This window comes from Cyclopterus lumpus, chromosome 22, assembly GCF_009769545.1.
Source record: "Cyclopterus lumpus isolate fCycLum1 chromosome 22, fCycLum1.pri, whole genome shotgun sequence".
NCBI lineage: Eukaryota > Metazoa > Chordata > Actinopteri > Perciformes > Cyclopteridae > Cyclopterus > Cyclopterus lumpus.
Genome location: NC_046987.1, coordinates 13,447,986 through 13,462,529, shown reverse-complemented (window position 1 = coordinate 13,462,529; position 14,544 = coordinate 13,447,986). Strand labels below are relative to the sequence as shown.

Genomic DNA, 14,544 nt, shown 5'->3' with positions numbered 1-14,544 from the left:
AAAAAAAAAAAGAATCAAGCACATATTTTCATTGGGCTTGGTTATGGCTAATACGCTGGACTTGCCTTGTCTTCTCTATTCTGTGACTGAGAGGCTGATGACGAAGGCCTTGACTTTGAGAACGTCTGCTTCGGCTCCTTTTGAAATGAGACGCACATTGAATTCTGACTAGTTTGTGTGTCTGTGTACTTCTGAATGGAAGCTGATGGAAGTGTGTGTATTGGTACCAGAGATTGAGCAGCAGACTCCTCAGTCCTCTGTTTCACAGCCTCTTGTTCAGATGACGGTGGCTGTTGCAGGAAAAAGATCTCATTTTGAACCCATTCCTACAGAACTAAACTAAACCTTTTTATATTAAGAAACGCGTAAACACCCACTCGCATGTACTGTACTTGTTTTACATTGCGATCGCTCCCATTGTGCAGCTCACTCTCGATAATTTGTGAATGTCTCTTGAGAGAAACAAATAAGAATGTATGTGTTTGTTTTTTTTCCACATGAAGAATACAGTATCATATGTGTCACACATATTTTAAATTGTCGACTGCGTTGACTATAATTTAGCAAGGGCACCATAATGCATGGATACATCAATTCATTTTCATGGAGCCATGTCTTTCTTCAATTTGTACACAAAATGAGTTTCCACTTTTGCCCTACATTGTACTTTGAGAGTGAATTAACACGAATGTGAATTTTTCCACTAGGATAAAAAGCTAACAAATTCATATGGAACATAAAGAAATTGTTTGATTTACCTGCTCTGTGTGTCGGCTGTTTAATTCCTCCTCCACTATTTCTGCCGCTCTCTTTAGACAAACATGAGAGACGGGTTTAGAACCTCTGCTTTGAACATACTTTCAGCAATTTATTGTACCTCCTTCAGTAATATTTTGGAATTCAATTCTGGCATCATACTATGTGGTTGTGAGGCTAAAAGGACACACGGGCAAAGCGAACCTGGTCAACAGGAAGCTCTGTCGCTGTGTTCTCATCCTCGTGCACCTCCTCGGCCCCTCGTACCTCCTCTCTTCTCTTCCGTGCTGCTCTTTTAAACACGCTGGGCTGGACTGCAATGGACAGAAATCAAAAAAGCTGCTGATATAATGATTAACACAAAGTGCATCAGACTCATTGTGAGCGTGAAGAAGTTAGATATCAAATTAGAAGTATAACGATGGGGATTCGAACCGGATCCATTGCCGGGTGGTGGTCTTGGCTGTCCCCTGTAGGTGCGGATCTTGACCGGCCTGGCGAAGAACGCAGAGGTCTCATCTGCTCCTCCTCTCCTGCTCCTCTGCTGTGCGGCTGCTGGAGCTGCAGCTTCGTCTCCTGTCGACTTCACCCTCCGACCATCCGACTGAAATTCATGGGATGCAACTGAATAAATATAAAATCATGTATAGGCGCGAAATACTCTGGTGGTCTCTGGTGTATTCAACGTGTTGGGCAGAATAAGCCAAAGACATTAACCGTCTCTATATATGGGCTCTTGTAGTGTGAATACAAGACACGGGGGGTTGTTTCCTACCTCTGGGGAGTCGAGGAGGGCTGAGTCACTATACTGGTCTTCTGGACCACTCCTTGCTTCCCTGTTCTAAGAGAAGCACCCCAGACATATGAGCCAGCTGCTGAACCCGACACATGTTGCAAATTAAGCGTCGACTGCAGAGCAGCAATGCTGAGACTATTTTAAGACATGAAGGTGAGTCAATTATATTATTATATTTATTAAAGGTACCTCATTTCTTCCGAACAGCCTTCTCTTTCCTGGGTTATATCTACAAAATAAAGAAAACCACTTTCATGTGAAAAGATGTCTTTGTTTTGACAATCATTTTATTTTAGCGTGCACAGAAGGCAGCGACGACGCACGTAAACATGCGTCTTTGGTGACAAAAGGGCCTTGGAAAACAATACCTCTCTGTGGCTTTTGAAACCAACAGCTCCACATATGGAAGTTTCCTGAACCTCTCGGTTCCCACGGCAACGTAGCAGTGGCCTGTCTCCAGTTCCAGAGCCGAGGATACAGTTGCTCCTTCCAAAGAGCACAACCTGATGAAGCACAGGAGTGAGGGGAGATATTGTGTCCTCTTATTTGTATTCCACAGAGTGCATGTGACTGTCTGTCAGTGTCACTGACCTGCGCACAGCTCCAGTTCGTAAGCTGACCTTCTCTGTGACCAGACTCAGGATCTTCTCCAGGTCCTGCTGCATGCTCCGAGGAATGATGAACCGGAATGGTGGACATAGGAGATCTCCATTACGGAAAACGCTGAACAGGATGCATAGTTTTTTTTACATTTCTTAAATTACGTCTGAAATATGTACACTGAAACAGATTCTCCTGTCTGTAGACGTCATGACACAAAACTATTATAATAAAATCTACAATCCTTGTTTAGAGGAGAAATGCACTCTAAAGTTCAGGCAAAGCTATGGGACTTTAGGGTATCTTTTTATTGCTAAATTTCCCTTGAAAAAATACAAAATATGAACTTTGGCACGAAAAGTTATTGCGATTCATCCTCAGAGGAAAATTTAAAAAAGGATTCATACTCCAAGGGCTCCTCTGTCTGGACCAAAACAGTGGACAGTCTGTCCGACTGACCAACTGACATACAGTCATGCAGCTATGGTTAAAAAGGGAGAATCCTACTAAAAACACAGTCATTATTTGTGTGTGTTTTCATAGTATGTCCAACTCACTGTAAAATGCAAGGTAGAGGTATAAACTTCCTCCATTTGGCTGAAACATTTGGCCTCTGGGTGACTTTGGCCTGCAGAAGACATTCAGAACATCACATTTGTGGTACTGCAAAACGTTACACGGTTGGCATTTTCCCAGAGAAATTTGAAAATCAGTTTTACATCATTCATGTCCTGCACATCAATCACAGAAAAATCAGCCATCCTTAAATGCGTAATGACTGACTAACTATTCCGCTCATGTCGGAGATAAACGTCACTCCAAGACCTCTTCAATGGCACATTCACACTCTGATCTGAAGGCTCCTGCCAAAGCCCATGTCGCCCCATATCAATGACATCTTAAGCCAATATCCGTGTCTGCCCCTGACACTAAATCTGGACTAAATCAATCAGCTCGGCGCAAACCAGACATTGATAATCTTCCGTCATTGTTTCTACTTTGAAGTGGCAGCCGTTTAATGCATTTACAGAGTCTCCGAGCAGAGGAGGAGGCGTGAGGCGGTGAGTGTGGGCCTTGGGCCTGTCCAGACAGGCACATAGCCCGGATAACACTGCGTGGAAGCGTTACTCTTTGTTTCACCAGCAGGATCAAACTCACTCACGGACACACTTCATGCATTGCTCCACAGCAACCACAACACAGGCATGCAAGACTTTAAAACCAAAAAAACAAGATGGCAGACAACCAAGGCACACACAATTACTCTCCCCTCCTTTCATGTTTTTCAGAGAAGTAAGACTGATTTCCTCAGACTGAGGGCACACTCTGCGTCTGAAAAACCAAGCGGTGCCCCCTGCCAGCTGGTCAGGATACAAAGCCAGCACTTGTCAGCATGTCAACATGTGTGTGTACTTGTTTGAAATCTATTTTGTGTGGATGTTAAGAGAGCTTCTGCCTGCATGATACCACCATCATCATTATCGTAAACAAGCAAAAGAGAAAAGACTTCAGATTCATTCAGAGAGTTTTCTCGGTGGAAATTATGATAACCTCTGAAACGCCGGGAATTCGTGATCTGTGACAATATCCAGCTGTAATTACTGAATCTAAATGTAACACAAGACCGTTAAAGGGGCGCCCCGCAATGCCTGAGTGACTGGTCAATGGGCAGCACAATCATTTTCCCATTGTTTTCTTGCAATTTACATGACAACCAGTGACATCAATGAGACGGTCAGCACAAAGGGTGGTCCTAATCTAACTAGTGCGAACGGAACAATATGTGCTCACATTTAGAGGCAAATAGGAGCTTGTCTCGATAATGGAAAGTCATATACACATTTTCATATTTGATTTGGCAGAAGTTAAATAGATCAAACTGATTTGAGTACAGTGCAGCCTGGTGGTGCATTCCTCCTGGTTAGTGCAGGATTAATCAGTGATGGACTGTGCTGTGGGTCTTAAAAAGCCACATGGCAAAATAAAAGCCTACCTGGGTTTCTTCACGGGCCGCAGGGTGCTTTTTCATTCTGGTGTTCAAGTAGCTAAACATCAAAACAACAGATATGATTAAAGTATACACACACACACACACACACACACACACACACACATATATATTATATATATATATTTTTAATATATATATATATATATATATTTTTTTTTTTTTTCCAAACACCCAAAAATATTCATTCAAAATTAATTTACTTTCATCTTAAAGACAAAAAAGTCTGCTATGAAAGGAACTGTACATTACAATTATTTCTAATATAGCACAGTACGTAGTTATTGTACTCACTCCAGTTTCTTGAACCTTTCAAAGCCAGCAGCAACATACTGGGCTCCTGTCTGAAGGTCCCGGAGGTCTGGGACCCGGTGGCCCTGTCTGGGGGTGTACAGAGTCCTGACGGCAAGTGGGGCCCCGATGCTCTGGGTCACTTCAGTCAGAAAGGCCTCCATGGTGGCCACCTGTCTCTGGTTGACCACGAACCTCCGTCCACTATAGAAGGGGTCTCCATTCTTGTACACCACCACGCTCTTCACTGGAGGCAGGGGAGTCGTGGCTGCGGTGCTGGCGGCCATCCAGGGGCCAGCTGTTACCGTCACAAGACACATTTTAAAAAGGCTGTTTTTGAGTCCACACACCTCACCATTCTCTCCACATACATACAAGTTCACTCACTAAGAATGTATCAACCATCTCCATACACCAGACACATACCACATTCTTCAGGTCACACATTAACACAATAGTCAGGGACTCACAAGCCTGGTGGAGAACGAAGCGAGGAAATGGCAGAACTGAAGCCAAAAGGTGAAAATCAGTCCCCCGTGTTGTTGTGGTCCGTCTGGACTCCGGCTCACCACGTTCTGCTCTTTCTGTGCCCCAAACACACACACACATTCACATTCACACACTACTACGCTGACGGCGGAGAGTATTTCCTGGTTGCTATGGCAGCGTGGCCAGCAATGACTGGCTTTGTAGGCCAAACCATTGGCAGCAACCACAACAAAAGAGACCGACAGAAGAGGAGAGATGGGTGGGTCACTGTGTTGTAAGCTGAATCAATAAGATAAACTCTTTCCCCAGTTGTCTGTATTTTCCCCCCGAAAAAATATTGAAAAATACACCATGCATAATTAGCATTTCCCAGCAAGTGCAAGAACCAGCAGGTGATAAAACCATTACTGAAATTTCTAAAAATGTGACCTCTTAAGAACATTGAAATAAGGCAAAGACTTTTTTTTAAAGTGCAATTTTAGTAGCAGGACACCGCAATGTTCAATTTTTTTCTCTAAAAGCCTCCTCCTGTGGGTGCTCTTTAAAAAGACAATAATGCCAGAAGACAACAAAGACGTATGAATATTTGTAGGACGGTCCTCTCATGTGATGAGAGAAAGCTCATTCATTGAGATCCAAATGGGAAATTTGAGCTCCTTTGAGTCATAACCAGCCACAGGTTGAGCCACGGTTCTCTGCCCTGAATGAGCTGTCCTCCTACACAACAAATTACCGGTAAGTACCTTTTGAGCCGATATCAGCAAAGCCACTGCAGAAAGACAACTTTTTTTTTTTAGAAAAATACAATTTATTCATTTATAAAATTAGAAAATAATATTTACAATGTACAGCTTTGGTCAAACACATGATGAATATGAAAGCAATCTATTTACAGTGTCTTTGTTTATGGATAAAAGTTAAGTCATTAGACAGCAAAGAGGCCTTCAGTCCCAGTTCACATGACTTCTGCCATCAGGATACGCTCAGCCTGTCCTTCAGTGACAAGTACTGTAGAAGAGAAGACAGAAGGGAAAAACATTCATTAAAAGTTTGACTTTGGGTGAGCATACTCCCATCCATGAGTGAATCCTGCTTTCTCTGATGATAGCTGCGGTTTGCATGAAGTGTTCATTGTGCACATGAATCCACATCCTGGCAGCTTTACATCCCCTGGAGCTGCAGGGTGCTACATCGGAGCAGTGATGTAGGATATAGGACAACATTCATTTTGTTGGAAGATAAATTAAGGGATTCACTTGGTACACAATCTGTGTGCAAAGGGTGTAGGCAGCTGAATATGCTAAGAAAACACTTGATAAAAAGGTAATATTGTTGAAATAAACAGGCATGTACATAGCTTCAGTATATCTGTGCTGCTTTACCATCTTCAGGTAAAGTTAAATAAGTAGTTACTGATGCTGCTGATAGACAATGGTTATTATTCAGGCACGGATACAGACAATGGAGGTATTTTTCTGGTGCTTCTTGGGAGCGACTGCACTAACTTCTTTTTGAGGTCACTAAATAAATTCTGTCTTGAAGCAGAGGCAATTTTCTTACAGCAGGAGACTGCCACTGCTGAATAAATGCATGGAACTAACCACTTCCTCCGTCTTACCTTTTTCCTGCTGTCAATGGCCTGTTGTAGCCAGACCAGCTCCATGGTCAAGGTGTTTCTATGGAGACGCAGGGCCTCCGGGGTACAGGGCACCTCCTGAGCCAAGCACAATATGTGCTCACATTTAGAGGCAAATAGGAGCTTGTCTCGATAATGGAAAGTCATATACACATTTTCATATTTGATTTGGCAGAAGTTAAATAGATCAAACTGATTTGAGTACAGTGCAGCCTGGTGGTGCATTCCTCCTGGTTAGTGCAGGATTAATCAGTGATGGACTGTGCTGTGGGTCTTAAAAAGCCACATGGCAAAATAAAAGCCTACCTGGGTTTCTTCACGGGCCGCAGGGTGCTTTTTCATTCTGGTGTTCAAGTAGCTAAACATCAAAACAACAGATATGATTAAAGTATACACACACACACACACACACACACACACACACACATATATATTATATATATATATTTTTAATATATATATATATATATATATTTTTTTTTTTTTTCCAAACACCCAAAAATATTCATTCAAAATTAATTTACTTTCATCTTAAAGACAAAAAAGTCTGCTATGAAAGGAACTGTACATTACAATTATTTCTAATATAGCACAGTACGTAGTTATTGTACTCACTCCAGTTTCTTGAACCTTTCAAAGCCAGCAGCAACATACTGGGCTCCTGTCTGAAGGTCCCGGAGGTCTGGGACCCGGTGGCCCTGTCTGGGGGTGTACAGAGTCCTGACGGCAAGTGGGGCCCCGATGCTCTGGGTCACTTCAGTCAGAAAGGCCTCCATGGTGGCCACCTGTCTCTGGTTGACCACGAACCTCCGTCCACTATAGAAGGGGTCTCCATTCTTGTACACCACCACGCTCTTCACTGGAGGCAGGGGAGTCGTGGCTGCGGTGCTGGCGGCCATCCAGGGGCCAGCTGTTACCGTCACAAGACACATTTTAAAAAGGCTGTTTTTGAGTCCACACACCTCACCATTCTCTCCACATACATACAAGTTCACTCACTAAGAATGTATCAACCATCTCCATACACCAGACACATACCACATTCTTCAGGTCACACATTAACACAATAGTCAGGGACTCACAAGCCTGGTGGAGAACGAAGCGAGGAAATGGCAGAACTGAAGCCAAAAGGTGAAAATCAGTCCCCCGTGTTGTTGTGGTCCGTCTGGACTCCGGCTCACCACGTTCTGCTCTTTCTGTGCCCCAAACACACACACACATTCACATTCACACACTACTACGCTGACGGCGGAGAGTATTTCCTGGTTGCTATGGCAGCGTGGCCAGCAATGACTGGCTTTGTAGGCCAAACCATTGGCAGCAACCACAACAAAAGAGACCGACAGAAGAGGAGAGATGGGTGGGTCACTGTGTTGTAAGCTGAATCAATAAGATAAACTCTTTCCCCAGTTGTCTGTATTTTCCCCCCGAAAAAATATTGAAAAATACACCATGCATAATTAGCATTTCCCAGCAAGTGCAAGAACCAGCAGGTGATAAAACCATTACTGAAATTTCTAAAAATGTGACCTCTTAAGAACATTGAAATAAGGCAAAGACTTTTTTTTAAAGTGCAATTTTAGTAGCAGGACACCGCAATGTTCAATTTTTTTCTCTAAAAGCCTCCTCCTGTGGGTGCTCTTTAAAAAGACAATAATGCCAGAAGACAACAAAGACGTATGAATATTTGTAGGACGGTCCTCTCATGTGATGAGAGAAAGCTCATTCATTGAGATCCAAATGGGAAATTTGAGCTCCTTTGAGTCATAACCAGCCACAGGTTGAGCCACGGTTCTCTGCCCTGAATGAGCTGTCCTCCTACACAACAAATTACCGGTAAGTACCTTTTGAGCCGATATCAGCAAAGCCACTGCAGAAAGACAACTTTTTTTTTTTAGAAAAATACAATTTATTCATTTATAAAATTAGAAAATAATATTTACAATGTACAGCTTTGGTCAAACACATGATGAATATGAAAGCAATCTATTTACAGTGTCTTTGTTTATGGATAAAAGTTAAGTCATTAGACAGCAAAGAGGCCTTCAGTCCCAGTTCACATGACTTCTGCCATCAGGATACGCTCAGCCTGTCCTTCAGTGACAAGTACTGTAGAAGAGAAGACAGAAGGGAAAAACATTCATTAAAAGTTTGACTTTGGGTGAGCATACTCCCATCCATGAGTGAATCCTGCTTTCTCTGATGATAGCTGCGGTTTGCATGAAGTGTTCATTGTGCACATGAATCCACATCCTGGCAGCTTTACATCCCCTGGAGCTGCAGGGTGCTACATCGGAGCAGTGATGTAGGATATAGGACAACATTCATTTTGTTGGAAGATAAATTAAGGGATTCACTTGGTACACAATCTGTGTGCAAAGGGTGTAGGCAGCTGAATATGCTAAGAAAACACTTGATAAAAAGGTAATATTGTTGAAATAAACAGGCATGTACATAGCTTCAGTATATCTGTGCTGCTTTACCATCTTCAGGTAAAGTTAAATAAGTAGTTACTGATGCTGCTGATAGACAATGGTTATTATTCAGGCACGGATACAGACAATGGAGGTATTTTTCTGGTGCTTCTTGGGAGCGACTGCACTAACTTCTTTTTGAGGTCACTAAATAAATTCTGTCTTGAAGCAGAGGCAATTTTCTTACAGCAGGAGACTGCCACTGCTGAATAAATGCATGGAACTAACCACTTCCTCCGTCTTACCTTTTTCCTGCTGTCAATGGCCTGTTGTAGCCAGACCAGCTCCATGGTCAAGGTGTTTCTATGGAGACGCAGGGCCTCCGGGGTACAGGGCACCTCCTGAGCCAAGCAGAACTGCCGGGGAGCTGAAGGAAGGATGGCAAATTCAAAAGGACTGATAATGCATCTACTCTGCAGGAAGAGAATCTGTTTGCAATCACGTACAACATGAGTTTTACAGAAAAGTCTAATTTCCCTCATCCTGTGCACAGATTCTTTATTTTTATTTCTCTTTTGGGTTATTCTTAAGTGAAAACCTTCCAAATGTGGTAAGATTTAAAAAAAACTTGTATGCAATGATATTGCTTGTCTTTAAAGGTAATTTAAAAGGTTTTGAAGCAGATCCCTGTTTTAAATAACATACCGTCAGTTTGTAATCTATTTTAAGCAAACCAGAGCCTATGTATTCCATCGCCAACTAACTCATATTTTTCGATGGATATTGTCTGCAGTGTTTCCACAACAAGACTTGCGTTTGAACGATCAACATTTGATTATCTAAACAAATTTTGATAATCAATTAGTAATTTAAGTCACTTATTATGAAAGAATGCCTACAACCTTGCTGTTTCTAGGTTCTCCAATTCTACTTTCCAGTAATATATAATTGTAAATTGCATGTATAATAAAAAACATTAAAAGCATTTCATTTGAGAGAAATTGCGTTCAAGCAATTTTCTCATAGTTTCTGAAATTGGATTGGATTAAATGATCGGGAAACTAATTGTTAGCTGAAGCCCCACTTAAAACGCAACCTTGTACTTCTGTTATAAATGAATAATGATAAATGGAGTAAATTATCTCATTGTATTACCAAAAGATAATAGGGAAATACTACTAGCTCTCACCTTTGTGAGAGTGACCATAGTTCATGTCCCGCTCCAAACTGCTCCAGGCAGTGGTGGAGTCTCCATCTTTCTTCACCTCTGCGCTTTCTTTCTGCGACACTCCAGTAACTGTAACACTGCTGCTCTGGATACCGTGCTTAAAAAGGGAGGCCTGTCTTTTGGTTTGTGAATCATCTCTCTCTGCTTCGATCTTCTCCAGGAGGACACAATGATCTCCTGTATCCTCTGATAATGGTGCTGCTGCTGATGGTGATGATGATGATGATGATGGGCTCTGTGGGCTGGTACAGACATCTCGTCGTGCATTTGAAGGTTTGCCGGCAGAGCTGCTGGGACGTAGAAGTGGGCCGTCCTGAAGATACACGAGCACAAGCAATGAGAAAGAGGCACCGAGAAGCTGATTCACTCCCAATACTGTTTCAGCTAACACCACCTACAGTGTCTGTGAAGTGGGGAACAGGGACGACCTTCTCCTTCCACTCCAAATGAGTCACGCCTCCATCAATCTCTTTCACGATGTCCTCAAAGTCCCCTCGCGCACGACGGACTTCGTTTCTTGCCAAGTATCCACGAGCAGATGCCTACCGAGGAGAGGAGAGTTAAAGGAACGGCCACGTGTTCCTGCTAGTCCGACTCCTCCTGGTGACAGCAATGCTAATAACAACAGTAAGTGTTGCCGTTAGTTAGCAAACAAGCTAAACAGCCCGAACGAGCAAAAACAAGCAAATAAACAACTGACTTGAATAACTTCAGGCATAAAGACGAAACGTGGTGCATTCTGCCTTGAAAGTAGTCTGAGTAGACACATAATTGTTACCTGAAAGCAGGTGAGTATCTTCTCCCGTTTGCTTCTGTCCATTGCTATGGTAAATAGCGGGAGATGAACTCAAACGTTTGGTTTGGTTCCGGTGTCACACACACAAAATAAAAGCCTCCTTGTTAAATGTCACAACGTACGTCTGTCGATTTAGCTCTTAGCTTGATATATTGCCATCAATACTATACAGAGATTATATTCACAATTTAAACTGGATTTAAATAACTGAAATGACTTTGCAGTGAAACCGTCGTTACGTATGTGGTGTTATATTTTGGTAAAACGTGGGCGGAAGTGACCCGGAGTTTGTATACCGGTGTTCACTTTGCAATGTTGCTGCTCGTGCCTTGCCACTTTTTCCTCAATTTCTTCCGACACAACTAAAGAAAATGAGTAGTGGTTCAAATCAGAGGACGTTGTTCCAGACTTGGGGCGCACCGGTCTCTCAAAACAAAGTTCTGCAACCGAAAAAAGATGTAAAGAAAGCCGATGGACGGCGCAGAGCAACGCCGAGCAACACTGCGCAGGAAGCTACCGTTAGGACACAACTTCCTCAAAGCCAGAGTCTGTGGGCTCAAATAGGTCAGGGGTCCGCACACACAACGGTGAGGACAGAGGGCCCTCGGCAGTTGCTGGAAGATGAAGACGACGACGACGACGATCTGATTCTGGTCGCTGTTAACGAGGCTGAAAGGAGCCTACAGCTGGATAATGCGCACTATTTTCAATGTGACAACTTAGTAGGAACAGAGAGCACTGCCCTCTCTCCCAGCCCATCAGCTGGGAAAACCTATCCAGACTTCCCTGGCTTTAACAGCTCCTCAGCTAAGGTATGGATTTACCCCACCAGCTATCCCGTCAGGGAGTACCAGAGGAAGATATCAGAGGTTGCTCTCTTTCAGAACACACTGGTGTGTCTTCCCACTGGTCTGGGAAAGACCTTTATAGCCTCTGTGGTTATGTACAACTTCTACCGCTGGTATCCATCGGGGAAGATTGTATTCATGGCTCCCACCAAACCTCTGGTGGCCCAACAGATCGAGGCATGTTATAAAGTGATGGGGATCCCACAGGCACACATGGCTGAGCTGACAGGTAACAATCGTGGCACAACCACTATGACGCCCATCTTTCTTTCTTTTAGCCTTTATAAACAAGACTCCGTCTCCCTCCCTGCAGGCGCTACAGTAGCAAAGGATAGACCGGGGGTCTGGAGGACCAAGCGTGTCTTCTTCCTCACCCCTCAGGTTATGGTGAACGATCTGTCCAGAGAGTCCTGTCCCGCCGAGCAGATCAAGTGTGTGGTGATCGATGAAGCTCACAAGGCGCTGGGCAACCATGCCTACTGTCAGGTAAATAGACCTGTCACTGATTACAGCTTATCATTCAGTACACTTACATGTAAATGCTGACTATATTTTCATGTCCAATTTGGCTTGTGAACCTGCAATAAAGTTACTTTAAAGTGACAATCCACCCAAAGGATGTTCTCACTAAGTAACATTGTTGTAGACAGCATTGTTGTCTTGACAGCAGTTTGAAACTTTGTATTTAGTTGATTTCCTTGAGGGATTGAGTTATGTGACAACATAGCATACCAAGGAAGCTAGTATATCTGATTGTACTACAAGACAATTGTGGGCAGAGTTGCTCATGGACATTTTATATGATGTTTGCTTCAATGTAATGAAGTCCCTTTTTATTTTTAAAGTATTTTATTCACTAGCTAAATTAAACATTCATATCTGGTTATTTTGCCTATCAGTTACTTGACTTTACAGATCATTACATCGATGGTGATCGGTGGTGGTAGAAGTACTCATCTTAAGTACAAGTACTAATACCAGAGTGAATAAATACTTTGTTAAAAGTTAAAGTTCTGCATTAAAAATCTTATGTAAGAAAAAATTCTAAGAGTTTTAGTAGGAAAGGTAAAAGTACTCATTATGCTGAAAGGCCTATCAAGGCCACAATCATATATATTATAATTATTGATGCATCACTTTCATCACTTTAATGTTGCAGCTGATAAATGTGGAGCTCATTTATTTACTTTGTATACTGCTAGGTACTTTTCTGTATACTAAAACATCATTTTTATTTAGTATTAATCGGAATCTGCAACCTAACCACAGCTGTCAAATAAGTGTAGTTCATTCAAAAGTACCATAATTCCACATAATGAAAGACTTGAGTAAATGTACTTTACTAGTTACTTTCCACCATTGGCAGTTATATTGGCTTTTAACTCATCTCTCACTTTGATTTCCTAGCAGGGGCCTCTTTAGATTTACATTCTTACACTTGTACTTACTAAACTCTTTGGACTATGGCAATAAAGTTCTAACAAAGTTGTGTTCTTGCCCATCTCCCCGTTTCTCAGGTGATCAGACAGCTCTGCAGCCGGACTTTACAATTCCGCATCCTGGCCCTGAGTGCAACTCCAGGGGGGGATTCAAAGGTAAGAACAATATACTGTATCTGTGTCTCTAAATTGTCACTCTGGCCTATTGTGACCAATTAATGCAAATCCTTCATTTAACTATTCTCATATGAATTTGATTCAACTCTCTTCTCCTCTCTCACTCCATCCCTGCAGTCGGTGCAATCGGTGATCTCTAATTTGCTCATCTCTCACATTGAGCTGCGTTCAGAAGAGAGCCCAGACATCCAGGCCCATTCCCACCAGCGCAGTGTGGAGAAAGTGGTGGTTCCTCTGGGAGAGACCCTCTCTGCTCACCAGGCGCGCTACCTGCAGGTAGGCACAATCAATTTAGGATAATTTTAATCACAACTCCTCCCTGTCTTTGAAAGCTTTTATTTAACCAATAATGTATTTATTTCTTGTTTATATCAAACATATTGAACTTCTAAGTCAATTAATTGCTGTGATGTGTTTACGGTCTGAATTTTATCAGTAATAAATACACAAACACATCAGTGGACAAACGCATGCAAACTATGAAAAGAGTGAGTTTATATTCTCCCATTGGTTTGTTTTGATTTCATTATGGAGATAATGGGACCTTTTCTTGTATTTGGCTGCCACCTTGTGGTCACAGTTGGCTTGCTTGTCAGCCGTGATCCTTTTCTCAGCATCACATGTCTCTGGCTGTGTGCTTCATACTGGGTCAGTTAATATTAAATGGATTGATTTGACTTGAAAGCAACATCCTTTCCCACTCGGTGGTCTGGCTTCAGTGCTAGACCTTACATGCTGTCTCTCTCCTTGTCACGGGTCGGTTCACTGTGCTGTAAATGTGCAGCTACACTTCATCTGTCTCAACTGGCTGGGCAGCTGGAATGTGACACCTGCATTTTAGAGTTTAGACCCGTTGAACATGAGCTGTGTTGGGTCTTCGTCGTGTCTTTTCTTCCCTCCTTTCTGATTCCGTTTGGATTGTTTGTATTAACTAATAATAGAGCGTTTCTTGGCTGTTCTTTTAATTGCTTTAACTTTAATTCATCTTATCATTATATTGCCTCCTGAACGGATGTCATCTGCAACCTGCACGTTAACCTCCATTTCACTCTGCACACAAAATAGA

At 42.5% G+C, this 14,544-nt stretch overlaps 3 protein-coding genes across 3 annotated transcripts in view; 1 reads left to right on the top strand and 2 right to left on the bottom strand.

Moving 5' to 3' along the window:
• Positions 1-47: 47 nt before the first annotated feature.
• On the bottom strand, positions 48-7,759 carry dcdc2b (doublecortin domain containing 2B). The gene is made up of 18 exons (XM_034563526.1): positions 7,659-7,759; positions 7,192-7,486; positions 6,883-6,934; positions 6,559-6,654; positions 5,674-5,683; positions 4,922-5,035; positions 4,455-4,749; positions 4,146-4,197; positions 2,710-2,780; positions 2,144-2,275; positions 1,921-2,055; positions 1,742-1,781; positions 1,532-1,597; positions 1,192-1,360; positions 961-1,070; positions 759-809; positions 228-290; positions 48-137 (listed from the first exon to the last, which is right to left on the bottom strand). The coding sequence occupies exons 2-18, from the start codon at positions 7,473-7,475 to the stop codon at positions 48-50; spliced, it is 1,830 nt and encodes a 609-aa protein (XP_034419417.1). The 5' UTR covers positions 7,476-7,486; positions 7,659-7,759.
• Positions 7,760-8,531: 772 nt separating this feature from the next.
• On the bottom strand, positions 8,532-11,059 carry iqcc (IQ motif containing C). Its single transcript, XM_034563655.1, has 5 exons — positions 10,997-11,059; positions 10,617-10,760; positions 10,180-10,531; positions 9,296-9,417; positions 8,532-8,685 (listed from the first exon to the last, which is right to left on the bottom strand). Exons 1-5 carry the CDS (start codon positions 11,036-11,038, stop codon positions 8,650-8,652), a joined length of 696 nt encoding a protein of 231 aa, XP_034419546.1. The 5' UTR covers positions 11,039-11,059; the 3' UTR covers positions 8,532-8,649.
• Positions 11,060-11,268: 209 nt separating this feature from the next.
• fancm (FA complementation group M) overlaps positions 11,269-14,544 on the top strand; it is a 37,461-nt gene continuing 34,185 nt past the window's right edge. Inside the window, 4 exon segments of the mRNA XM_034563260.1 lie at positions 11,269-12,091; positions 12,176-12,348; positions 13,380-13,457; positions 13,596-13,754. Coding sequence (XP_034419151.1) covers positions 11,386-12,091; positions 12,176-12,348; positions 13,380-13,457; positions 13,596-13,754 — 1,116 coding nt within the window. The 5' untranslated portion in view covers positions 11,269-11,385.

Excerpts from the sequence above, each read along its gene's own strand:
- dcdc2b (XM_034563526.1), bottom strand. The coding sequence starts at position 7,475 with ATGGCCGCCAGCACCGCAGCCACGACTCCCCTGCCTCCAGTGAAGAGC. Across the intron at positions 4,750-4,921 it reads CTTCGTTCTCCACCAGGCTT|CTGGCCCCTGGATGGCCGCC; the intron begins GTGAGTCCCTGA and ends TGACGGTAACAG. Across the intron at positions 2,781-4,145 it reads CGGCCCGTGAAGAAACCCAG|GCCAAAGTCACCCAGAGGCC; the intron begins GTAGGCTTTTAT and ends TGTCTTCTGCAG.
- iqcc (XM_034563655.1), bottom strand. The coding sequence starts at position 11,038 with ATGGACAGAAGCAAACGGGAGAAGATACTCACCTGCTTTCAG. Across the intron at positions 10,532-10,616 it reads TTCCCCACTTCACAGACACT|GACGGCCCACTTCTACGTCC; the intron begins GTAGGTGGTGTT and ends GTGTATCTTCAG. Across the intron at positions 9,418-10,179 it reads CTATGGTCACTCTCACAAAG|CTCCCCGGCAGTTCTGCTTG; the intron begins GTGAGAGCTAGT and ends TCCTTCCTTCAG.